This window comes from Lathamus discolor, chromosome 3, assembly GCF_037157495.1.
Source record: "Lathamus discolor isolate bLatDis1 chromosome 3, bLatDis1.hap1, whole genome shotgun sequence".
In the NCBI taxonomy this organism is placed as follows: domain Eukaryota; kingdom Metazoa; phylum Chordata; class Aves; order Psittaciformes; family Psittacidae; genus Lathamus; species Lathamus discolor.
In genome coordinates, this window is record NC_088886.1 from 11783872 (window position 1) to 11811471 (window position 27600).

The 27600-nt window shown below is 40.7% G+C and overlaps 1 protein-coding gene across 2 annotated transcripts in view; it reads left to right on the forward strand.

The window, feature by feature from the left end:
- EIF2B3 (eukaryotic translation initiation factor 2B subunit gamma) overlaps nt 1-27600 on the forward strand; it is a 100268-nt gene that overhangs the window by 4759 nt on the left and 67909 nt on the right. For both annotated transcript variants that reach the window (XM_065673492.1, XM_065673493.1), the window contains 2 exons: nt 17571-17730; nt 23051-23162. In XM_065673492.1, the coding sequence (XP_065529564.1) occupies nt 17571-17730; nt 23051-23162 (272 nt within the window). The remainder of the gene's footprint in view (nt 1-17570; nt 17731-23050; nt 23163-27600) is intronic.

A 27600-nucleotide genomic window follows, 5' to 3' on the forward strand; every position in this document is an offset into this window, starting at 1 on the left:
ACCTGTACTGGTACATGGGGTTGTTCTTCCCCAGATGCAAGACTCTACACTTGCCCTTGTTAAATTTCATCAAGTTTCTCCCCGCCCAACTCTCCAGCCTGTCCAGGTCTCGCTGAATGGCAGCACAGTCCTCTGGTGTGTCAGCCACTCCTCCCAGTTTTGTGTCATCAGCAAACTTGCTGAGGGTGCACTCAGTTCCCTCATCCAGGTCATTGATGAAAATATTAAACAGCACCGGTCCCAGCACCGACCCCTGAGGAACTCCACTAGTCACAGACCTCCAGCTAGATTCTGCGCCATTGACCACAACTCTCTGCCTTCTTCCTTTCAACCAGTTCTCGATCCACCTCACTACTTGATCGTCAAGCCCACACTTCTTTAGCTTATCTATGAGGATGCTGTGGGAGACAGTATCAAATGCCTTACTGAAATCAAGAAAAACTACATCTACCGCTCTACCATCATCCCTCCACCTAGTCACTTCAAGAGACATAAAAAGGAAAAGCAAATTCAACAGAATTAGTTTAACTTTTAGAATGTTTCTGTTGTGGAGAATCATGCTTTGTCATAACTCAGTCTGGCAGTATTTTTTAAATACTTTTATGCATTAAGGAAATATCTGTGTGCTTCAGATTGTGACCCTGACCTTACACTGGTATTGACCGATCAGAGCAAGCAGTCCCGCTCTCTGGGTATCCCTCTTTTTGTTAATCCAGGCAAGTTAGCTGAAGGGGGAGGCCTGGAAGGCAACAATAAAGCATGTGGGGTAAGAAAATAGACTGTGTCATCAGAGGCAGCAGTGTTGGATATTCTGTTTATTTTTCAGCAGAAAGGCTTAGGAAAGATGTGAGGTAGTCCTGAAATCCACACAGCTTTTTCAATCAACTGCTGTGCGTGAATGGCAGCAACTACTTCTGCCCTTTTTATTCCATGTCTTGCTTGTTTGGCTGGGGAGAACAAAGTGCTCTCTTATTTGAAAGAAGCCTGTGCTGAGTTCTTGAGCAGATTGCTGCACTGTGTATTTTGGAGTCATTCCTCTAGTAAATGCATACCACTGGTACACCTCTTACAGGGTATACCCTCTCCTGTGTGAGGTAGGTGAGAGCTACACAGCAGAGGTAGCTGAAAAGCTGCTGTTTGTTGGCTCTGCCTGTGGTGGAGTGGGAGAGGGATGTTGCTGAAGAATGAGTTTCCCTGGTGAAAACAACTGCTGCTTGTGGCCATAGTTTGCTGGCAGGCTTTTTGCAGCCCATGCCAGAAGTCTGATGAGAAGTTTAAACTGGTTGTTGAAATTTAGTTGTCGCAAATTGAGTTAACTGCCCACAAACAGAAGAGCAAGTATGCTCAATAAAAATGAGGTAACGTGGCACAGTATAGACAACTTGCCTGTGTGCAATGCAAGTGATAGGGAGCAAAGCCAAGATTATAAATGCACAGTAAGAAATACGTCTCAGGGTAGCTGAATTGCTGATCACAGATTGAGATGTGCATAAATGTTGGACCACTCTAAAGAAAACATAAAATCTCATGACTTGCTGCCTTGTCTAGCACTAAACTGAGGGAGTTCCACTAGTGCAGCATTGCTGTGTGCTGTCTCTGAAGTTGCAGGCCTTTGTGTTGCACCTTGGTTAATGAAGCTCAATACTTTAAAAATTAGATGATGAGATTAGATTTACAAAATGGCATTCAGCAGTAGCAGGAGAGTATGTATGTGCAAAGACTGTAAGGACCAAGGGAAGATAGTTTGAAGACAGCTTGCATTGCTGTTTTACCTCTTTTCCGTGGTAGCATTTTTGGGGGCAGGTAAGAGTGACTATTTTGGTTCACAGCAACAAGCAGCTGACTACCAGTCTTACTCTTTCCTCATGAGAGCAAAGGAAGCCTGTTCAAGTTTGTTTGCTGTTCACCCACTCTACACACAGAGGATTTCTTTGACGCCTTTACTCCAAGAGTTGGTATAGTAGATGTGTGCTCTTTGCTCTGCTGGAACTCTTCCTGTTATTTTTGGCTGTCTCAGCCTACACCTGATTGACAAGGTAGCAGCTTCATTAGGGTTTTTATGTTCATTACAAGTCTGAATGTATCTTTTTCTTGGATCCTTCACAAATAAAGATATTATGCTACACTTGTTTCCAAAAGGCACCTGCTTGAGAAGTAATAAACAACAGTGAACTTGGTCCTGTGAGTTCTGCTTTCTGGATTCCTAGGCCTGGGTGTCAGCTTGGCCTGTTTATTACCAGTAGCTCTTTATTGAACTACTGGATTGAATTGACTTGTGTAGCAGGTTGTTTTATTTGTTTGTATTTAAACATTCAGTGCTGGGGTCTGAGTAGCTGACACCATTAATCAGTCTTCACAACTCTACAGCTGAGGACTGAGGCATATCGAGGTGCAGTAATTTACCTTGGATTATTAGAGATTTGTAACTACTAGAAACTGGACAGCTGTCTCAAATCTCTTGGTTTTGTTCATGAGATCATAGTTCTATACTGTGTTGTGTGCATGTTGCATACTCTGTTTCCCCAACTTGAAAAAGCCAGCAGGACAAGAGATTAAACACAAGCTGAAGATCTTTTAAATGGAAACAGATGAAATAGAAACTTCAGTAGAGTTGCAGTCCAGTTTCTGAACCGTGAGTGTTGTGGGTTTTTCAGTGTTTGACTTTAAAAAGGTCTTAAATTTGGGAATGCATGGGTTTAAATATAAGTAAGTGAAAAATCATTTTGCAGCATATGAAATAGAAACCAGTAGAGATTTGTTTTGCCTTTTTTCTTTTTTTTTTTTTCCTTTATTGGGTAATAGTTATCAATGTTTTGCATGAAGTCCAGCTCTTAAAATAATGTCAAAAAGCAAGTATAGGAGTTACTAATATGTTTCTTAAATGATTTGTTTTGCACAGGGGTATGAAAACAATTAAAGGACTTTGTGACAACTGTTGATCGTATCCTTTAATTGCTCTCCTGTGGACAATCCCAACATTTCCCTAGAATCATAGAATAGTTAGGGTTGGAAAGGACCTCAAGATCATCCAGTTCCAACCCCCCTGCCATGGGCAGAGGCACCTCACACTAAACCATGCCACCCAAGACTCTGTCCAACCTGGCCTTGGACACTGCCAGGGATGGAGCATTCACAACCTCCCTGGGCAGCCCATTCCAGTGCCTCACCACCATTACAGTAAAGAACTTCTTCCTTATATCCAATCTAAACTTCCCCTGTTTAAGTTTTAATTCATTACCCCTTTTTTTATTACTACAGACTCTAATGAAGAGTCCCTCCCCAGCATCCCTGTAGCCCCCCTTCAGATACTGGAAGGCTGCTATGAGGTCTCCACACAGCCTTCTTTTCTCCAGGCTGAACAGCCCCAACTTTCTCAGCCTATTTTCATACAAGATGTGCTCCAGAATGCTGCTGTTTTCAGGATCTTGCTATAGTCTTGTGTGCTTTTATGGCAGTTCCCATGGCTAATGGCCATTCTTTTTTCTTATAGGCTAATATCACAGTCAGTTTTATTCTTTTGGGTCTGTGTTCCTAGTTTTCTGGTCATCTTTTGCAAGACTGATAATGAATGGCTTTTCAAAATATGAAAACCAAAGTGAAGCTGCAGAGCTTTCCTCATTTATATATAGGATTGGAAATGGTAGAACGCAGACTATGTTGACTCACGGTTGATGGTATGATAATGCTCTTGTTGAAACTGTGGCTTTACCACAATAGGGCTGATACCTGTGATCTGTGCTGTTGAGAAAGATCTCTTGTCCTCTTGTGACCTCACCCAAACACAGAAACAGGCCAGGCTTCCATTCCTATAAGTTTGGATTGATAACCTTTGCTGGTCATGAAGAGTGAAGAGAGCTTCCCTATTCCAGATGGCAAAAGCATGGCATGTAGAAGAATTTAATGTATTTTGGAAGATGACAGTCTGCTTCTGTGGCTGAGTAAATGAATTACAGGAACTTTATTTTATTTATTTATTTTAAATGCCTTCTGACTTCAATTTTCTTTCAATTATTCACATATGCAATTATACTAGAGTAATTCTGAAGTGATTTACATAGTGAAAGCTTCAGCACTTTTTGAGTTCCTGCCTCACCTGCAGCATGGAAATAATACAGGTCCAGCTTTGAAGGACTATAACAAGCCATGAATCAAGCAGTTACATCCTTAAGTTCCAAATCTGTAAAGTGGTATTCTTGTGCAGTTTATTCAATCCAGTGTCTTTATGTCAAACTGTTAAAATATTGCTATGTGTTCATGTCTGTTTTCAAGAATCACTGCCAAGAATTACTTTGAAACCTCAGAAAATTATTTTTATAGATTCAATGACAAAGTTGGCACTCTCTAAGTCTGTAACAGGTAAATACCACCTCATCCAATGCACATTAATGAAAGCAGATTGTGAGCTCTTTAGGGCAGAATCTATCTATCTCTTACGATCTCTTCCCTACTTCATCAATTACTTAGTGGCCACTGTTTCATCCATTACAAGCATGGGAGGTACATAGCCTTTGTGTGCTTTGCTAAGGAACCTGTAGAAGTTGTAAGGGAGAAGAAATAATTTACTTTAAGAGTCAGCTTCTCTAAAGGATAAACTCATTAGGGAAAAATGAGCAAACCATTTGGGTGTAAGGATGGCTTAATCTAGCCCCAGTCATGAACAACTGAATACCTCTTCCATAGACAAGAAAACACTAAACTTGCTCTGGATTTGTCTTTAATTTTCCTCACACCTGGTCTTCAAGATTAAGGGGTTTTTAAATGAGGTCAGTGTTTGGCATTGTTAGCAAAACAGTATGTTCAGCATGCTGCTGTAAAGTAAGGATGGTGTTACAGGTGTGACAGAGCAGGTGCTAAGGTGTAATTTGATAACTTCCATGTGCATGTTTTTATTTATTTCAATTAGAATCCAAAGCTTGCTGACGGCCCAGAGCAGTGGGAAAGGGGGTCATGTATAATTGCTTTCTCCTCAATAACTATCACAGTCCCTGTTTCTGCTTTTCACTCAAGTGGCGCTGGCTGGAGTGTTCAGCTGAGGTCAGTCTGAATGACAGGAAAACTAGTTGAAAGTCTTGGCAGTTTCGGTGGTGATACCTGATACACTTTCAAGCAGGAGAAAAGATGTGAGTGCTGCATGTTGTGGTAGGAGATGATGCAGTTTTGTTTTGTAGGCAGCTCCTCATTCAGTGGTGATTTCTGTTCCCCTATAATTGTGACTGCCTTTTAAAAGGTTAACTTATTTTGATGTCTCTTGAAATTTTATGTAGTTAAATTCCCTGGCTTCCTTAGGGAGGCTTTCCCTCTGTGTTAGTGGACACACGTTTTTCAAGTCATAATGTAACATCTATTGGTGCTTCTCAGTGGAGTTATTTCTTCCAGTATGTTGCTCTGTTACTTCTTCAGTCCAGATTTATGTCTTCATTTATTTGATGACTTCTGCCATTCTTAAAGGCCTTCTTTTGCAGTTTAGTAGACTTCCTTTGAACGATTCACAGGACTAGTATACAAAATATATGTGCCATAACCTGCCATGTTATAGCACAGTAACAGTGTCAAGACTTTGGTTGGTAACACAGAATTTGTGATTTAGAGGATTAGCAACAAGAAATTGTAATAGGACTAGGAATCCAATAGTAAATTGCAATGTCTCAGGATGTAGTAGTTGAAATAGGGTGATGGTGAGTAGCCACTGATGGAAGAAGGAAGGGTAAATGTGTGAGGCTAAAATGTATCAGGGAAAATATTTGTTATGGTAAAGATGAAAAATGAATACTGTTCTTTAAGGCAATGGGAAGATTTTTTTTTGCATAGAATACTGCACAAGTGTGGAACTCAAGTGCATCAAATGTGGAACAAGCACTAAAAAAGAAGACGAGATGTTCAGAGTGGAATGCCACTGGGTTTAAATTTGCTATGAGAAAACATAGGCTGAACATTGCAGAAAGGTTTTAATCGGAGCAGAATAGGATTGTGAAACAGTCTTGTAGAAGGAGTAATCGAGACAGAAATCCTCTAAGTTTATACTAGAGAGAGGCTAGTTTTTGTTGTGCCTTTTTTCTTTCTATTTTTTTGGGGGGTGGTGGTTGTTTTTAAATAAACTAAGTAAGGAGATACCTGGAATGGCAGGAGTCAGGAAAACCCTTTGAGAATTGCGTTCCTGTGACTTTCTGCTTGTACCATTCATCAGCCTGCTGCAGACATTTTTGTGGATTGTAGATTGTTGTTGACCTAAAAACAACAACAACAAGAAAAAAAAAGGGGTGTCAGTGTGCTTTACAAATGAGTTCCACTGAAATTTAGGCATCTCTCATGTTTGACCATTTTGTTCCCTCTGCCAGATTCTACCAGACCCCAGCAGCTGCTGTCTGGCGCCACCTCGCAGGCTGGGGCCTCTCCAGGCAGCAGGTTGGGAAACCTGGTTAAATCATGAATCCGTGTTTCAGGCAGAAGCAGGGGGTGGTGTGGGTGTGCCTGCATCAAGCATTTGTCATCACTGAATACTATAATTTCATCTTCTGTTAAGCATTTCTCCCCCTTGTGTCACTCAACTATACTCCAGCCAGTGATTAAAATGTGGAGTATGGCATTCCAGTGGAGTAGCAGCAATGGAACAATTTCACATTTTCCTTCCTTGATGAGCCCTTAGTTGTGTTAATGGAAGCCCTGACTAATATGGTGTGAATTAATCAGCATGTCTTCTGTTGCTATCACTGGTGAGTGCTTGCATGTGAAATGTTTCATCTCAGGTGGTCCACCTGGTTTTCTCAGTGTCAAAAAGGAAGATTTGAAAGTAATACAGCTCTTAAAAAGCAAAGTAAAACAAACCTTTAAAAGCTACCCAAAAGACGAAGAAAAACCAACTTTCTTTTGAACAAATAAACAAAGATTGAAACTCCAGATTCTCTTGGTATGTGCATCTTTGGGAGCCATGTTGTGGAAAGTGTGATGTCACGGTGGTGGTCTGTATGCTGCTGAGGGTCACTGATCCGTGGAGTCTTGGACGGCATGGCTAAGCGCTTCGCTTCCTCTGTTGAAAAATCTCCTTTCCAAACACATGATGTAAGTAAGCTGTAACGGCTGGGAGGTGGAATCTGAATCTTTCTGGTACAGCTGAGCAGAGTTTGGAGAGCATGGAAAGAAAAACTTCAGACCCCGTAATATACAGTTATGCATTATTTTTGTACTGTCCGTGGAAATAACAAAATAATAACAATTAATGCATTTGTAAGAGACAAGATCTCTATATAAGCAAGATTTAACTAAATATTCTGTTCATCGATTTTGAAACAGTAAAAAGAATTTCAGCAGTTTTTTCCAGCAGACCTGGCAGAAAATACTTTTTACTGGAGTGTCTAAAATGCAAATAAAACTTGCCCTCTTGACGGGTTTGCTGATTCTGCCTTTCACAATGTTAGTGCTGCATGGGAAAAGCAGATGTGTCAGATAGCAATTCACAGGGTATGTAGCATCTTGTTTCCTTCTCTACCTCTGATTGAAAGTTCCACCACTATGGCATTTGGCAGAATTGCATAGCCAGGTCCTGTTCCCAAAGCACAGCTGATTGTCTACTAGAAAGCAGCTACACTGGCAGGTGCTCAGGCTGGCGATGTTGCTGGAGGGATGACATCGCGCTGCCTGACTTTGTGTGCTTGATGAATGTGTTCAGGACTTTGCTCTGATCTTTGTTTTTCCTGGCAGGGTAAGAGTTAGAGAATTCAACAGTTGTTGGATTTTGTTTGTTTGTTTTAAAGTTACTCAGCTTTAGAAGAATGTAGGTAATTAAATTAATTATTTTGCTGCCAGGGTTCACTATGGATCAGGGCTAAAACACCAGAAGTTTGAATGAGGCAATTAGCTCTGAAGGTTAGGATCAAGAATGGTTATTAGGGTATTTGCTATCCTGCATGTTGTCAGCTAAACAGGTTGCCTTTGTTTATACATGAAGGCAAAACCATAGGTGCTTTACAAGGAGTCATTGACAGACCTGAGGTGCTGTCGGTTTTAATTGTTATATCTCTCTCTGTATGTCCTTATCCTTTTCATGCTCCTGGCAACTCGAGGCCTGTGCTCATCACATTAACCAATACCTCTTATTTCCATGTAGTTAATTGTCGGCATTTCTCCTGTATTACAGTATATGTTTTGATTTAGACCCTATGTGGTTTCTGATGAATTACACAAATTCGACCTATTCTAGTTGCAGATGTAGTAAGCTCTTCGCGTGTGTGTATAGCTGAAATAATTTGTTTAAAAGCAACCTGGTAAAAATCTTTTCCTGGTTTTATGAGCTACTGCTAGTATTCATTTTTGGGAAGTAAATAGAAGTTAGTGTTCATTTTTTGTAAATCATCCTTCATTTGCCATATTTAAAGTATATACAGTCGTCTTGTGTAAATAACTTACTGTGCTGTTTGCTGAGGGAAAACTACAGCTTTAGTAAAGGGAATCTCAAAAATAATTTTGCGCTTTTTGGTTTTTAACAGCATTTTCATGGACATGTGAAGCCAAAGAAGAGTCAAACATCCTTTACTATCAGCTCATTTTAACAGGCACATGAAGCTCATGTTAATGGTGTTCAAAAGTCGCTCTGTGATGGATGTTCAAAGAAATGAAGTCTGTGTGAATTGAATTTGTGCATTTCCAAAGAGAGAGTAAGATTTTAACATCAGACGGAGGGAAGTCAGTGTCTTCTAGCTGTCGTTTTTCCTTGATGCTGTTAGTGGAGAGGGCAAAGTAAGTCTTGAGCCACATATGAGCCTCGAAGATGCAACTGTCACCCATGCCTGGGTGAAGACTTTCAGGGCGGCATGAAGGCATCACTAATGTCCGTGCCACCCTGGACTCTGCAGAGCAGAGTGAGTTGTGTAGGGCTTTGTTTGGTGTTCCTTTATGATGTCCTTGTTTTGAATGTTAAATTGCCATCTGGTCTGATGTTTTCCTCATTTTTTGCTTGTAATTTCCAATGTCCTTGGCCTTTCCCCATGACACTCAAGGCCTCCCCTGGCTTCAGGTAGGGCGGTATCTGCAAGGAGGCAGTCACAGGATATTTGTACATTTTTTTTTTGTCTGTACATTCCTTCCTTGCTGTCTGCAGCCGTTTTACTCTGTTTCTAGCCTGGATGATTTCTACTTGTGTATTTTCCCCATCTTTGGATATTAACAGGCCTTGCCTCCTAGAAGGTCAGGGCTTTCCATGGCATTTGTGGGCTGTACAGCTGTCACACCCTCTTGCAGGTGGTTGTAGTGATAGGACAAGGGGTAATGGGTTTAAATGTAAACAGAGGAAGTTCGGGTTAGATATAAGGAAGAAGTTCTTTACTGTGAGGCTGGTGAAACACTGGGACAGGTTACCCAGAGAAGTGGTAAATGCTCCATCCCTGGCAGTGTTCAAGGCCAGGTTGGACAGAGCCTTGGGTGACATGGTTTAATGTGAGGTGTCCGTGCCCATGGCAGGGGCCTGGAACTGGATAGTCTTAAGGTCCTTTCCAACCCAAACCATTATATGATTCCTCAGTAAGTATCATCCCTTGAAAGAGAAAATGAAATTGTTCAGATCAGACGCAATTGCGCACATTAACCTAAATACATAGTTCCAGTTGTTGGGGAGTGTGGGAGGGAGTAGGTGCCAGACATCAACCTGGGGAGTTACGGTGCTAGAGAGGGTTTTTCCTGGTTTTTTGCAGCCTGGTACGGTACTGTAACTTTGATAATAGGGCCGTGATAACAGGCTATCCCAGAGGCTGTTGCTTTGCTCAGCACTGGTTTTCTGGCACTGTTTAATGGGGTGAAAACCACGGTGAAGATCAGTGGACTTAGGATGCCTGGAATTTAATTTAGCGTGTTTATCATGTTATATTAACTGGGAAACCCATATAGGTTATCTAGTTTTTCATCTTCCTCGAAGCAAATTTGGGCCTTCTTCTGTAGTCTAAATTCTGTTAGCTCCCTTGGGAGGATGGTGAAAATTCTGTATGTAGACAAATAGTGCTGTTTAAAACAGTGGAGGTCTTGAAGTTTTCATGATGTTTTTCTTACAGCAGTTGCTGCAGACAGGATATCACTGGAAAAAATGGAGAGGTGCTGGAGGTGTAAATAGTATTGCATGGAGGATAATATAGGAATCTATGCTTCAAAACAGTACTTTTATTTAATATAGCATGATTGTGTTTTACAGGGAGAAAAAACATTTGAACAAAGCTGATCAGGTCCCACAGAGGTGGACACTCACTTCAGTGCAGGTTGCACGAAGTAGCAGTGCCATTGGGCTGTGTTTCACAGAACCTGTGCTTCACAGAGCAGAATAGCATTTGGGTTTTTTGTTGGAAGAGTTGTTGAAACTTGAGAGTTGGGTAATGACTTGGTTTGACCATTTTGTTTTAAGATCATGTTGATAATAGCTGTGGGGTGGCAGAATGGACACATGAAGACGCATGCTGTATATGTCTTGGTTTTCATGTATAGTCTGGTCTGAGACTGCAAGGAGCCATTATGATCCTCTGGTCTCTAGGGGAATTTGCACATGGTAGTCAGGGCTGTTAGGCCCAAAACTTGTGGATAACTTAATATGTTTCTGAAAGATAACAAGGCTTTATTCATACATCCTAGTAGATTAAGTGTTTATTATATCCTTGGGTATTTTATTCCACATTATACCTCTTCTCCCTCTTAAACCACTTTGCTTTTTATTTCTATGCTGAATGCTGATTTCTAGCCACTGAATCCAGTTGTTTCTGCTTTTTGTTGTGTTGCTGAGAGATCTCCTGTTTAGGTAATTGTGGGCTGTGGGCGAAGGCCTTCTTTCCCTTCAATAAGTAGAGCTGGTTGAGCTCCATTAGGACTACTTTCTATTATTATTGTTTGTATGACTACAGCACCTGACTGCCTACGGCTCTATCTACATTAAGTGTTAAGCCTGGGCTTGAGCTCTGGGCTTTGGCAGCAAGCCTGCTGTACTGCTGCTGTTGAGATTGGAGCCCGACTGCGGCGTTCTCCTTTCTGTTCATGTGAGGCAGAGTCCAAGATCAGCTGAACAGCAGGTCTGGTAGTGCTGCTGTCCAGGTAGTCCGGGAAACCTGCCTTCCAGGAATAGGAGTGATGAGGAGAGCACCATTTGTTTCTTGAGTTCTCCTGCCTGCGAAGAAGGGATCTGTTTGTGCAGGCTCACGCTCTGTGAGCTGGTGAATTCAGAGTCTGGGTTATGGGGTGCTCCCTGAGCTTTAGCAGATATGGTTCTTGTGAATGGTGGTGCATGCTTTCTGGGTGCATTTAGATGGGGGAAAACCAGTCACTTCTCTGTCATGCTTGGGATCTGGATGTAAACATGAGATGATTCTTGACCTCAGACAAATAAGGGAGCCTAGGAGACAGGATAATATGGGTCAGTCTATCAATCTGGTGCCACATCATACTGATAGCCTGATAATTGTCAGTTTTCTGTAAGACTAGCAGATTTATTTTACATATATATGCATATATAAGACATCAGAGCCTAAATCTACTTCTATCCTTTAGAAGATACAAGCAGGTAATAGAGCTGGCATCCTTTACTGATATAAGGCAGAAGTAGATTTGGTAAACCCATGGAAAATAGAAAGGATAGACTGTGAAAAGAAGGGTAAATAACTCATTCTTGATGTGACAGGAAATTAAACCAGTGAAGAAAGATGATGTGGTTGGAGGAGGAAGCTGGGAAAATGATTTTTGGAGTACTTTGTAAGTAGGACAAAATTGCTTTAATTGGAGCCAGAGGAAAAGGTGGATTGCAAAGCTTATGTTCCAGACCAGAAGTTTTACACTTCAGTGTCATAATAGCAAGTCTCATAATATCAATGTCCTGCTTTCAAAACATTCTTAATAAGCTTCTGAACTTGTGTTCATCTCTAAACTCCTGCTTTTAGTTACTGATAACTGTAAATTACCCTTTTCCACCCCGCGTGTCAGTTTGAGCAATAGGTAAAGAGACTTCCTCCTGGGAGGAGACAGGATGCCTTCCAGGCTTGAATATCTTTCCTGTTCCTAGCTTATATGTATGTAAATTAAAAAATATTGATTTTGGATGCTAGCTCTTGAGATACAGAGATAACCTAAAATGGTGTTTTCATTGTGTGATCCCATCTGATACAACGCATAGAATGAGCCGTATGATGGGACTGGGGTTAAGTCTCCTCCCCAGCTTCTGGCATCTTTATTCCAGCTTTCTTTGAGAAGATAAACAGTGATGCTGACAGGTTACGTATGTGGAGGCATTCACATTGCCTTAAGATATCCTCACCTGATGAATTCAGGGCCATCCAAGAAATTAGAAGAGACTCCCTTGGCTCCTGCATGAGACTTTTCTGTTTTCCTCTTAGAATAAAGAAGCCTCTTGCACATTACCCAGTCTTTTAAAAAAAGAGTTTCTTCCATCTTTTAATGAGGCTGCTGCTGGATTTCAGATCGAGGGACATCCTGTGCTTTCACTGCCCTCTATCCTTAGGAGAGTTAAGAAAGGTGCTGGTCTACAGCAAACTTGCTGCTGCACGGTGACTGCACAGTAGGTAAATGCTTCATGTCTGCTAACAAAGTACTAAATCATGCTTTTCTTCTGAATCTTGCTATCAAGGACATTACAAAAGCAGAGTGGGAATTCCCAGCCAAAGGCGGCCATTTCAGTTGGTAGCTAACAAGATCCTACAGACATCAAAAATAAATGAGGTTCCCTGCTCCAGTTACAGCAACAGCCATAGAGCTTCAAAGAGGTCACAGGTGTGGAAACTGGAGGACTCTTAATGGAGACTAAGATAAAAAGGGATTCTCTAAAGCCTTGGATGTAAGTCTCTGATCTGAAGAGTGGTGAGTAATGCAGTTGCTGGGAGGTATCTTTGGCTTTGCCTGGAGCATGCTCATAAGCAATCAAAATGCTTGCCCACAGCCAAACTGTTCTTTCCCTTTCTACTCTTCTGAATAATAAAAGCATTACACACAAACCCCACTGTTAATGCAACATGTGGGTGAAGTTCCAGGCTATTGTGTATAAAACTCAGTCTTAATTCCAGCAGTAATTATAACTTGTTCCTCTCTCCCCTGTTGTATGGTGACACTGCAGGAAGTGATGCAAAATTCTCTGTTTCTGTGTGTGTGTAGCATAGGCTGGTGTAGGAACAAAGTCCACCTAATACCTAGATTTTTTTCCTTTTCTTTTCCTGTCAAAGTCTCAGCTGTAATACTGTGCAGTTGGAAACTTAGCATTTAACTTCAATGTTTTGTCTCTTTTCAGTTGTGCTAGGAGGTGGTTCTACTGCTCATAGATATTTTGCTGCTTTTCTGCTTATAATGCAATCTGACATTTGTTTCCCTCTTTCTCTTGGGGCTGATTTTGTTCAAATTAGAGATTTCCTTGCAACACATGTCTTCTCATTTTCTAGTCTGCAGTTTTTGGGGCCATCAGCAGTTTAGGATACAAGGTCCTGCCCTTGTCTGTACTTGATAGAAAAAGCATAGTGAACAGTACTAAAAATTCATAATTTGCTGCCAGCTATCTGTGGTAACCTTGATATCTCCTCTTTGAACAGAAGGGATCCAGCAGTTATTGCTGAATATAAAAGAGTTTTTAACATTGCCTTTGTATGCAGGGTGTGAGAAAGTCCAAGGCTTTTTATTTATGCTGGTATATTACAGCATATAATTGCATCCATCTTTTGATCTGTGGTATGAATTAGTTCCATTGAAAACATGTTTTCTATTTTTAAATCAGTTGTCTTGAACTGAGTTCTTGAAACATTCTGCTTTTTGGTCTTGTTTTTGTGTAGATTTTCCATATTGTGCTGGATTTAATATAATTGTTGACATGTTGGGTTTGAGTGCTTTTTATTTACAGTTGGGGTTTTTTTCCCTCTCTATTTTGTATAAAACTCTTGATGTTTTATGTTAGTGTTGTATTTATCCAGATTGAGTATGTAACTTATCTGATAATACATGAGCATGTCACAGTTTGGAAACGTTTGATGGTAAAATGCTGTTAGTCAGTGTTAGAAAGGGAGAGTGGAGATTTGGTGGCCTTAAGAGCTGTTTTTCCAAACTTGACTTTGACTGAACTGAAGTGTTCAGCAATGGCTCGACTGGCAACCCAAGGCTTCATCCATGGGCAGTAAGGACAAAGAAACACCTCCTAGAAACTCAGATTGTACGTGGCATGATCTCTGCAGGACTTTGTTTTTCTGCACTGGTCAGCAGCTGAGTCTAAAGCCTGAACCTGAGTGCATGAATTGCAGATCTGAGGTTCAGTGGGAGTGCTCAGGCCCAGGTGACTCTTTCAAGGAGCGTCATATTCTCTTTGTCTTTTCTGTGGCTCTTGTGATGCTCATAAAAAATGTGAGGTGTGCTGCCAGCAGGTGCCAGCTGCTGTCTCTATGCCTGTGTAGCACGGCAGCGTTTTCTTGTGTTCCCCAACCCAAAGTAATTTGCTGTTCTCTTTTATTATACTTTATGATGTTTTCGCCCTTTCTTGTACAGCAGTTTCTGTGGTAGAGCCCTATAGGGTCTGCGACAAGGGCTCCTCTGTGCCGTAAAAGTAATAAACAAAATACCCTATCACGTTTGGCAGAGCAAGGGAATGCCAGAAATTCCAAGCATTTGTTTCATGCCCCATCTATTGGCTGGTCCTCCTTGAGTTAAGACCCTTGCCTTGTCCTTCCCATGGTTGTAATGGTAAATGAGAGTGCATCTGGGCATGCATTTTTCTTCCTTTGCAGTGGCTCTGCTTGGGGTGTGTGCTTGCTGCGTTTTTTTAATCAGTTCATGTTGATTCTTATCGTCTGCTGTATAATAGTTTGGGGTTGATGTAATCATAGTTACATGTATTTCATTAAGAGATCTATGTGTGTGTACTTAGGTGTTTGCATAATTCATGAAGTCAAGTATGTTCACATACCCCTTGTTAGCACATGAGTGCGTGTAGTAAGTATGTACTTCTCTTCTTTGTATCAGTGGCTCACTGGGAAAGGTGCACTGTATTTATTTGGCCCATATATATGTAAAAAACCCCACAAGCTCTACCATTTATTTTCTTTCTTCTACACCCACCCTAAAAACGTAAAGAAAAACACACACTTCTGCTAGGGTTCTAGAATAGTTTATTTTTTCATTCAGCCATTAGTTTATTCGTTCAGGAGTTGTACACTGGAAAAAAAGTGCATCCATTAGACAGTGAGGGCTTTATTTATGAGGGGGGTGGTGTTTCAAAGGGGAGGCTGTCGAGTCCCAAAAGAGCCTTTCATGGTGTATTCTCAGCGTGCTTCTGAGGCCACTGCTCTGCTCATCAGGAGGAGAGGCAGAAATGTGGGCTTTACAGAGCAACTGTGTGTTTCACTAGTCCCTGCGCTCACTGACGTTTATTTACATATTGGGAGAGTAAATGGGTAGAACAGATGGCAACCAGACATTTGGTGGTTCTGTTCCCGTATGCTCCTCAGGGGTCTTGCATTCAGTTTTTGCAAAAAGCTTGTCCTATAGTGAGGAGAAAAAACCCAGGAGCCCATCCACAACTATGAAACACTCGTTGGGGTTTCGCTCTAGTGACAGATTAAGGCATTTAGTAAAATGTGAAATAATTACAAGGTTTGTTTTACAGCTCCAAATACTTGTTCATTAAGATAAGTCCATCGGTGTGTCTGTCTCTCTCTTTTTATTGTTATTTTACCACTGGAGTGAATGCGTTTAGATTAGAAACCAGCAATCTCTTCCTTCTACAAACTCAGTTTGAAAAGTACAGGTCGTTTTATATGGGTCATGGAGACCTTTTGGTCTTTCTGCAAATATTGTAACTCATTTGTGCTTTCATAGGAACAGAAGATCTTGAAAATTTGTCAGGAATTTCCAGGATATTTAATAGGTGTTTCTTCACTATTTACAGTTATGAAGCGGGAGATTTACTTCCTTACCAAGCTGAATTTTTTCTTACTTGCTTTGTACACATTGGAATGTTGGAGCAGGGCTGCTCCAGAGTGCTGGGCAGCTTGCTTCAGTGCTGTGGGTTGTTGTGTTGGGGTTTTTTTCCAATGTGTGTGCAAGTTGTTTTAGAGAAGGGATAATTAAAGCACTTCTCCTGGCCAAACCCATTATATAAAATACACATATTGAAAATATGCTAGAAAGGGCGCTACAAGTCAGGTTTTGAATGTGTAAAATCCTCAGAGCTTGACCTTTTGCACAGCATGCCAAATCAGCAGCTCTAACAGTTTGTGACAGGATGAATTCCAATGACTTATTGGTAAACACATGAAATTGCCCAGTATTTGAAGGAGACCTGTCAAATAATGTAAATACCAGACATCAGTTCCTCGCCTACAATGTGAAATCTCCTAGTATTAGATGAAGTCTGTAATGCAGACCTTTCCATAATAAAGCTCTCTCATAAAAGGTCAATGCTGAACTAATGTCCTTTAAACCAAGATAGTTTTCACAAATAAAAGTAGAATTACTGATCCTCCATGAGTTAACTCGGGTTTTGCCAACTACTTTTAGTGCCCTTCTTACCAAATAGTATCTCTTTAAAAGACAAAAGTAGGAAGCCGTGTCACACTCTGCAGGAGGTTTACCATAGTAAATAGTAGCACAGAAAGTGAGAATGGTAGATGTCAAGAAAGAAATACAATCTTCTTGAGATGTGCTTAGAAGGTTGATCATTAACAAAAAATAAAGTGGAAGCTTGCTACTTTTCTGTAGGCCATGCTGCACAAATATTATGTTAGGATTAGTTTAAATGAAGATAATTGCTCAACTGGTAGATTTTTGGCAGTATGTTCCACAACCCACGTGAAATACAGAAAATTGTTCCTAGGTAAGTGTTTTTGGTCGGAGTATATTGTAGTGTGCTTGGTTAATGAAGCTGCTGTGTCTCGCTCAACATGTGACAATGTTTCTGTGATATAGGCAGCAGTTCTCTTAAATACTTCATGAGGTACTTTGGAATCCTTTGAGATCAAAATTAAATACAAGCCTGTTATTAAATAGGACCTAACTTCCTCTTTATTTTTTTTATATGGGTATTGCTGGTTTTAGGAAATGTATTTCTAGACTGAGGCCACCATGGCAGTGCAATTACATCCTAGATAGTCTTTGCTTTTTTTCCTCCCGATAAAATAACATAGTTTAAATATCTTTTCCAGTGGTTTGTAGCCAGATGCAAAGTCAGCTAAAAAAGATTCCTTCAGAAAGGTTTCTTTTCTACATCATTATGTAACTAAAAGTAGCTGCTGTAAATACTGTAGCATTTTGTGGCAGTCTTGAAAGCCATGGCTTCTGTGTCCTGGCTCCTTCCTTTAGGAGCTGATGAGGGCAGTTTAGATGGTCACATATTCTTTATGGTCCAGAGCTGGATAAGCATTAACTAGCTAACTAATTCAGTAACAGCAGGACTCAAGTGAACTAGTAAAAACCAGTAACTGTTTGTGGCAAAGTATGGCAGACCCTGTGTATTTTAAAGAAAAATCTAAAACCAGCCATGCGTGTATTTGTTGTGTCCTCAAATGCTAATCCATATGTGGTCACTTGTATGTCTGAAGAGCTTGTTTTGTTTTGTTTTTCTTCTTTGACAGACTGATGTCTTGGTGTTGAGCTGCGATCTGATCACAGATGTTGATTTATATAAAGTTGTGGATCTCTTTCGGACTCATGATGCTACTGTCTCCATGTTGATGAAGAAAACTCATGAACCCACAGAAGTGGTACCTGGACAGAAAGGGAAAAAAAAGCCTGGTATGTAGATAGGGATACCTTTATTTATTTATCAATACATTCTAGAGATACCATTTGTACATATGTTTAGTTATTAGTCTCAGTGTGAAAGAAATAAAAAAGGTACAGATACTCTATTTTTCCTCAGATTCCCTGGTAGGGGTGTGACTTGGGTTTTTCCATCTGAGTATTAGGCTCGTGTAATCTTGCAGGCTGTGATCCAAAGCTCACAAGAGTTAAGGGAAAAGCTCCAGATGACTTCAGTGAGTTTTGGATCAAACCCTAGATTTTTGTTACATATGAGCATCAGAACCGTTAGGTTTTTCAAGAGCATTAAGCATCAGCCAGATTATGAGTGGGAATTTACCACTGACTGTGGGGACCAGTATTAAGTGGGTAAGAAATAATTCTAGAAATCTCCCATCTCATAGTATCTACTGAATTACTCTTCTGAGATCACATCCAGGAGCCTTTTGCTAGGCAAAACTCCCACTGATTCAAGGTCTTGGTTAGATGCTTATCTTGTCCCTTTTACCATAATATCTTAGTTAGTGCCTTGTAATCTTTAATGTATCTATTCTCACAACACTGCTGTAAGGCAGGGCAGGGCTATTATCCCTGTTTTACTTATGCTAAAAGTACTAAATACCATACAGTTGTTCCCATACCATACCTCTCATTTTCTTTTAATGATATCTGTTAAATTGCTGAGGCTTGATTATTGCCAGTTTAGTGGGTCCTGGTCTATGATTAAAGCTCAGAGGCATTACAGTAATACAAATAAGAAAGTGAAGCTTCAAACTGTTTGAGAGAGGAGTGAAATGCAGGCCAACTGTTGGACTATGTGTGTGTCTGAAAGTGGAGGAAGTGTGTTTTTAAAAGAAAGCTGCTTAGGCTCTGCATGAGAAGATTTTTCTGGAGCAAAGTGTAAGGTTAGTAGGGCTGAAAGCTTTCGGGACGAACTCTCAAACAGCTCTAAACCTCCTTGGTTTTGAACAGACAATCTAAGTGCTAGTGGCACGTAAAACCTTGTCAAGAGCACTACTACAGACACAGAGTTGAGCATTCATGAGTTATAAACTAATGGGTCTGTGGTTAAATATCATAGAGCTGCCCAGTACATGAGCTTTGAGCACACAGGCTGGGGGCAAGGAGGTCTAGGAGGTTAAACAATATCACACGAAGACTCTTTGAAAATATAAACACATCAGGTTGCACATGCATTCTTAATTTTCTTGGTTTTCATGTCTGTGTGCTTGATTTCATAGCATAACTCTTACTCCATGAGTTGTTAAAATTTGTGTATGATTTCTCAGATCTGCAGAAGACCAAACCTGAAAGCATTACAATTCCATTCTCTTGAAGTGTTTTGACACCACCAGTGTTATTCTGTGAGGCTTGATGCTAAGGTTTCACACTCAAAACTACTCAAGCTATCATGGAAAGTGCTAGTAAGTTGTTTTCTATGAGCTGCCTCAGATGAGACATGGACCCTACTAGACCTTTTCCAGACATTTGCTAAAAGTACGGGAGTGCTGAGACAGGAATTTTAGGTGGTTCTCCAGGTTCTGGTGATGGATGATACATTTTTAGGGAGCACCAGACCCTCCTGCCTTTTGTTCCTACTTGACTGAATGCATTCTGTTGCTGTCAACATAATCCTAGCTCATCTTTGTATCCTTTCCCGTGCTGGCTTCTTGTCACCACCAGCCTCCATTCTTGTTCTCTTTGCTTAGTTGTCTCCTTCAAGGATCCTTGTTAGGAGTCCAGCCTCTCTTTCTCATATGTTACACTTTTCCTTCAATACCATTCCCATCCCTGTTCCACTTCTTACTTCTCATCTCAACCTGCTTCATTTATCTGCCCACAGTCACCTTTTTTTCTTCTCATTCCTTTCTCTGTGGTCTTTTCATGAACATCCCCAATTTCCACCAGTTCTCAGAGACTGCTTTCTCTCTCTCCCAGCCCATCTTGCAGAGTCCTTGTTTTTATGCTTTTTTTTCCTTTTATCCTTTTGAGCTTATGAGTTTAATTTCCTTGTGAAAACAAGTTGTAAAGACACAACAGATCAAGCTCTTTCCCCTGGAGCAGTCATCACAGCATGGCCGTGGAGCCTCATGGCTTGTGTGCTTTGCTTGTACCACCTGATGGTACAGAAGACCTTAGATGAAGAACTGGAATAGCATAGGTTTTCAAGAGAAGGGCCACCTAAGCATTTAAGCTTAGGCTAAACATGTTGGGGTTTTTTTCTTTAACCTTAGAAGCAACTGAACTGTTTTTGCTGAAGTTTTCCAAGTGTTCTTCTTAAGGCAGGCACCTGGTGTTGGAAATTTCATCCCAAACAGTTAAATTTTGATGAAGCTTATAAGCAGCTCAAGACAAGATATTAATATGGAACGTGTTAGGCAGCTTTTAATAGCACGTGGTACTATTAGATGTAAATCGTGGCACATACATGCTTCAATGTACTTGCACTGTTCTACTCAAGTGTTGATATTAGAAAATAGATCCCTAGTCCTGACAAGTCACTGGATATATTTGTCACTTGCTTTATTGTTTCACTGTTCCTACAAACTCACTTCTTTTTGAGAAGGAGCAACAAGACATTTTGTTTACGTTGTGGAATCTGATACAAAGTTGTTGCTTTTGTAATATTATTTCACATTCAAGAACTTTAATGTAAGGAATAGTTTTTAAATGAGCATGGATTGCAGTGTTAAGCAGCTCAAAATTCATACAGATGCTTTCCTGAAATGTTTGACATACCTCAGGTGCAAATTACAGAGTGAAGTTCATTGTTTTTTATATTTAGGGGCTCATATATTGACAAAAATCATCTCATTGGCTCTTTTAATTGATCAATAAGAGAAATGGCAATAAAATAAATAAAGAGAAAAAGCAGGCTGCTAGTGAATGGTAGTAACCCAAATAAACAGAGAGCATCAGGAATTTGAACACCCAGAATGGAGCCATGTGCTTAAAGATGACCTGCAAGGGATTGAGTGGAAGAGGGTATCTGAACCTTTCTGATGTATAAAGAAAAGCAGAAAAGATGGGGATGGCGACTCTTTCCTGCTTGTTTTTCTTGTCTTGAAAGCAGCAGGCATGTCATCACTGGTGTTCCCTGTGTTTGCCAGAAGACCTCTTGGTGGTCTCGCAGGCTGCATTGTGTGAATTCTCTCCCTTTAATTGAAAGGGTGGGGATAGTGAACCTTTAACAGAGGTGTCTTTTTCCCAAGTGTCAATGAATTATGTTTGATTAAAAAGCATCTTAGAAAATCTGACTGAAAATTATTTCTCGTCACTGATTTGCTCAGCTTCCATTCTCTTGTGATGTCATGATTTCTTTAGGTCATTAGAACCCTTAAAATTGTTGGGGATGTAATTTCTAAGGTAACTAATAAATTGCAATAGCAGTGTCAAATCCTTATTTATCTGTTTTGAGGAGCGAAACACATCCTACATTCCATTTTTATATTTTAAATAAGTTTTTAGTTACCATCAGTGCAGCTTTAACATTTTTCTTATAGTTTCCTTGCAGGGATTTTGTAAACTAGTTATTTATTCATTCTTCCATTTACTTTTTTCCTCACTAAGTAATGCCAGTGTGCTTTGAAACAGCACACTTGTATCTCTGGGTAGTTGATTTTAGTAATAAGTTTTGTCTTTTCTAACTTACAAAAGGAATGCAATTTGTTGCCAGTGTACTGGGAAGAAACTGACCTGGCATCCACTACAGAAAAATATAGCACACTCACATGGTTTTGCTGTCTGTTTCTTACCTATCCACACAAGCAGGAGAAACCTGTTTGGTGGCAGTCATGTACCTGGTCCTGTTTTCATCAAGATTCCTTTTTCCCTTTTTCTTATTACAAAGAGCTTCCCTGTAACAGTGTAGGATGTTATATTACTGTATGAATAGTCAGGAGATGGGCAGCCATGAAGAGAACTTGGTTGCGTTTCTAGCCTGTCAGGAGACCTCACTTAGGTGGCAGTGGTGATGGTTGATTGGCCCCTACTCTCAAACTTTGTCTCCCTTCTCAAGTGTGAGAATCAGCACTGCTTTCAAGACTTATTTCTGGATTTTTAGAGCAAGCCAGCTTTACCCTAGTTGTACTTGTCATAGTGTTACATGTTCAGGCCTATGTTTATACTTGGCTATATGATTAATTTCTGAGAAGGGATGGGATTTCTGGAAAGGGTATGCTTGATCACTTGGATCAAAGACTGCCAATAGGAGAACTTTCAACAGCTGCATAGATTTGATTGTATTTTGATGCTGTTTATTGCTATGGTAACAGAAGGAACAGGTAAAAGTAAAATCAAGGATGGGGTTCATCTTGGGTATTTAACTATTTGTAGAGCATGCTGTTATGCCTATGTTGTTAAAAGTTTAGAGCTTGGGAGACGGAATATCTGCCAGTTTGGCCCAAAACAATAATATTTAGTGGAAGTGAGGAGGTTTTTGTTAGAAATGTACCATGGCATCTTGTAGAGCCTGTGTTCCTGTGAAGATCAGTGTGTGGTTGCCACCAGAATGATGGCTCACGCTACAGAGTGCAATACAGCTACCGCTGTATTCAGATGTTGTGGAAGACTGTTCAAAAACAAAAGCTTTACATTTCAGTAGACCAAAGTCTGTTGATGCGCACTCCGATTGCAGGAGATGGGAATTGCCACAATAATCTTATGTGACTGTTAGGTATTCTCTTGGCTGGCAGTTTTATAAATAGATACTTAAACTGTGTTAACCCACCCAGAAACATCAGTAGTAGGAGTCTTAGAATCTAGACTTTTATGTGTGTTTGTGTATGTGATTTAGGGTTCCTATTGCTATCAGTATTTATCTGAAATAGGAGATCAGTTACAAAGTAGTTATGTCTTAACTGAAATCACAATCCTTTCCAGACCACCTAATTCTAATGTGGAGTGATTTATGATGAGGAAGAAGCAGCTGGGTTTTTAAGAACTCTCTGCTTGCCTTGGGTTTGTTGTTGTGTAAATTCACGTAGCAGGGTTTTTTTTATTAATTTCTTTAAAAGAGAAGGAAAGCGTAGCTCAAGACAGAGCATTGCATGTCAGGACCTGTAGTTGGCATCTTCATAAAAGGGATGCATAAAGCTTTCAGGGCCAGTGTTTTGGATGTCATGATACATATCTGCTACCCTGGCTGGAAATAAGTTAATAAATATTGTGGATAACTTTTGCTAATTCATTGATTTGCTGGGTGAGTCTGAAACCTGGTATTTCATATTTTGGGGGTGGTTGGTGGTACGATTTGTCTTTCCAGCCTGCGTGAAGACAGGGCTATATAATGGTTGTGTTTGATTTTCTACTTCAGTGGAGCAGCGCGACTTCGTTGGAGTGGATGACACAGGAAAAAGATTGCTCTTCATGGCTAATGAAGCTGACTTGGATGAAGAACTTGTCATTAAAAGATCCATCCTTCAGAAGTAAGCTTATGAGTCCTTGTAATAGAAACTGAACTTGGGATCGGGGTACATAACAATGGGCTAGGTGTGAAGGTTAAAAACAAAGTAGGATGAGAAGGGAAGAGGAAAAAGCCTTTGCAATATTCAGGGAGCAGTATTTTATTATTCATTTTGTCAGTATAACCAGTTGATGGGCTTGTGTCATGCCTTTATTGTGAAGAATTCCAGGGAAAGAAAAGAAATGGGTGAAAAGTTAATTCTCCTTGAAATGAAGCCAGTATTGCCATAGTTCAAGTACAGTTTAGATATAGAGATTCAGAAGCAGTACACCTATGTCCATAAATTAAAAGCTATTCTCATTGTCTGAGTTCCAATGAGAATCTGTAATATGGATTTACAGAGTATCTCAGAGAGGCTTTCAGGATTTCATGACACTCTTCTGCATATGAGGCACAAAACCACAGCTGTCTTTCCAGGCCCAAAAAGATTCATTAGGGAATCCATGTTATATCCACCATTAAACTGCACTGGGGACTTGGATGAATCCGTTAAATATGCACTAGCTGAGCTTCCTGCACAGCACAATTCCTATCCATTAGTAGCAGAAGGAAAGATGGCTTGTTGCTCTTTATTCTCTTCTGTACAGTGATTTTAGTTTTCTCAGACACGTGTCTGACGTTCTGCAGAAGCTCTGCTGGCTCTTTGAGAAGCCAGGCTTTGTAGTCTGTCCCAGGATGACAGTCAGACCTTCATCTCTGGGAGATTAGGCACCTGTGGGGCAGCCATCTGAGACCTGAGAAATCCATCCATGTGGACCTTGTAAGTCAAGGATACGGACATCTGGGGCCTGCTTTCAGATAAATCTCTTCTGTGAAAATGCCTCTGGTGTGTGCTGTAGGCCACAGCTAGGAGTAATCTTTCCTTGAACATCCCACTACCAGATGTGAGGGAGGTGCTGTGTGCCCATGGAAAGGTGACTCCTCTTCTGCCCGAGTTTAAGGATTGCTCTAGAAGGAAGGTAGTCAAGAGTGAGCCCTGTTAACTGCATGTTTCCACTGGCTTTTTCCTGGGTTTTCCTTGGACATGGTAGGGACCAAGCTGCAGACAAGCCTCATGTACATACACAGCAGCTGATCCATCTAGTGTAGGAAATTCAGCACCATTGCATTCTGTGTTTTTGAGCGAACAAACACTAATCTATTTTGTGCTAGGGAGGAATATTTCATCGACTGTTAGTGGGTGGCTGGGGCATAACGACTTAAAAATCGCTGAAACATGTGTGATCTTAGTTGACCTCTGATTTTACAGGTTCATCTAACCAGAGGATTCTCATTCCTGTTACTCTATAGCTAAATTAATCAGGCTTTATCTTGCAGGCCAAACTTTGTCTTCAGGAACACCTGTTCAGTTATGTTGTCTTCAGCAGATCTTCTTGCACGTAACTGTTTGGGATTTGGTAAATGTGGTGTTGGGGACATACAGATGGGATAAAAATCTGTATGTCTCCCTGTTTTTCTTACATTTCCATATGCACAGCTATGAAAGCTAATGTAAAGTGTTAGATACCCTCCAGGAAAAGCCCACGGATGATAGGATAGTCTAGAAGCACAAAGAGGGAAGATCTGCTAAGTGTTAAAAAGAAGGGGAAAAAAAATAAGAAAAAGATGCTTTGAAGCATCATGCAGAAGCACTGGGCCAGTATCCATGTGGGTGAGCCTCTGCCATCTGAAACTGTCTGCATTGGATTTGTGCTCTCTGTTTCGCTGCTGCCATGCTGGAGAAACTCTGAGGGAAGCAAAACAGTACATGGAAGTTGTCAAATATTTTCAAATGCGGCAGTTCAGCATAGCAACAACTGTGGGAGCTCTAGGAAGACAAAGTGTTGGCAGCTGATGATGTTTTAACCACTGTGTTGTCTAGACCTGCTCAAGCCCTGACTTTCTCATGTGAGAAACAAAAGCGACGCTTGAAACAATCTTTGAAGTCTTTTTTTTCTTTATTCTAATACAAGATAGTAAAGCAAGGGGAGGTAAAAAAAAGAGCAAGCCCAGTCTCGTCTTCTTCATGGATCACTTGAAGTGACTGACTTTCAGCTACCATGTTGGTCCTTTCTTGATCTCTGGACTTTGTTTTGATGAAATAACAGACTTTGTGGCGGAATGGGAGAATTTCCAGTACACTCATTTGTTCCTCTCTAAAATACAATAGGCATCTTGAGGGTGTTGCTTTTGCTTGTTTTGCTTTTAATGGTCCTTTTGAAGGGCTATAGTGGTCTTGTTACATGAACTCCAGAACTCCTTTGGTGCTTGTTTTGCTCTTCAGAAGCTTTTCTTTTTCTGTTTTCCTTGTTTTCTTTTTTTCTCTCCCTTTTTAAAGATGGGGGTGAAAGGAGGGACAGGCAGGGAGTGGTGAAAGGAAGAGAGAAGATGGGCTTTTCTTTAAAGCTAGGAATCTTGTTGCTGGTAAAAATCTAGATCCCATACAGAAATGTTTCAAAGGACCTTTGGCTTCCCCTCCTCACAGGAGGGAAGTTGTGTTGACAAAACAGCCAAAGCTGTAGAAGGCTAATTTAAATCCTTGAAGAAAAACCTTTTTCCTGACCTTTGCCTTCTTCCTATCATTGGATTTCACGCTCTTCACTTTCCTGCCATAAAAGAGCAGCTGGTGGGGAGGGACAGGGGAAAGCACACATTCTCCTGAGTACCTGTTGAGTATTAAATATTTATTTGCTCTTGACTCAGGCATTTTTGTAGTAACGAAAGTGTTACAGACTGAAACATTTTAATAGGATTTCCAAGTTCCTGGTGTAACCTGTTATTCTTTTTCTCAGTTTGGTTAGGAGTTCTTTTCCAGATTTGTTGTTTTGATTTGGTTTGGGGGTTTGTGAGTCATGGATAGCCATTTTGGCTTGGAGAATGTCTCTCCGTGTTACACCACACACAGAAAGGAGCCTCGTTTTGCTCCTTTGCTTGCCAAAGCAAATCTGGCAAAGCTTCCCATTCAGCTGTTAAAATTATCCTTTTTTTTTTTTTCTCCTGTGCTGTTAATCACCCTGATGACAAGTCCCACAGGTAGCGTCCTCCCTCCAGTAAACAAGTGCAAACCAGTATCAAGTACATCCATCCAAGCACGTTTTGGTGTGCATCATGATGGGCCAGGAGACAAATTTATTGGTGGTGCCTAGAGAGACTAATGCTGCTGGCGAAAGCATTTTTAAGGAAATGGTTCCCTGTTTGGGTAATGAGAGCTTATAAAAAGCCATGAACAGCCTGTGCATGTCATTCACTTTGGCAAATAGCTGCAAGATGAGATACCAGAATGAAAGAAATACAGTTTGGGGAAGTTTCAGCGCCAGCTTAGGGCCCTTTGAAGAGAGAAAAATAAAGTTATGTGCTCATCCCTGGAGCCTGGTTTTGCCAGTGACATCTCTCTGACTTGGACCTTGACAGGATGAAGGAGTGAGGAAATGATGAGAATTCCATAGCTGCTGTCTTTGCTTTTGGAGGGGGCAAAGGTATTTGTTTTCAAAGCATGATTACAATGGACAGGGAGCTTTTTGCTCCACCTCTGATATTTATGGTCATGCAAAGTGAGACAGTAAAAGACACCTGTTGGAGCAGGTCTAAATTCAGAGCATTTCCTTTTAAGATCTTGTGGGCTGTGTAAGGGTGAGTTCAGCCTTCGTGGGTGTTCAGTCTGCACAGACGCAGGTGCAGGGCTTCTCCTAGAGAATATGTTAATAAATCACCGTGACAATCCCAGCTACTTATTACCTCATGTGCTTCAGACAGAAAGGAATACCTCATCTATAAATATATACAGGACTAGCGTTAGTAACCTTGGAGTAACAATACAGATCTGGTTTTAAGATATTTTAATAAAAAGAGGGGGGTAAAGTGGGGGAGTTTTTTCTTCCTTCTCTCCTTGCATCATGAGAGTAAAAATGAATGGTGTAGTATAATTTTAAACGTCAGCGTTGCCAAGTGGGTAGGTAATGGGAGTTCAGGAACAGCTTTGATACACTTGATTTCCTTTCTGTTGCCTTGGGATATTGCCCTTTTTTTTTTTTCTGCTGATAATTTGTTCTAAGTAACTGGATCATGTATAAACACACTGCAACTTCCTTAGCGTTTCTGTTCTCTGGAGCTGCCCTCCTTGGGAAACTGGCATCTCTGAAATGCTCTGCCACTCCTGTGGTGGTTCTCTTTATTTTAAAATCTACTTCCACAAGAAGACTTGAGAATAACACAGGTATAGGCAGATACTCCACTGTAAAAAGCATCCTAAAGTAGATCATGCATGGGCAGATGTCCTCTTCCACATCCAGCTGTACTGGTGAAGGGGGCCACCAACTCTAGCTTGGCCCCAGCTGCATGTATGAGCAAGTGCTTCATAAGCCATGTGTCTCAAAGTGAGTTGCATTACTTTTAATTGATTAAACAACAGGACTTTGAGAATT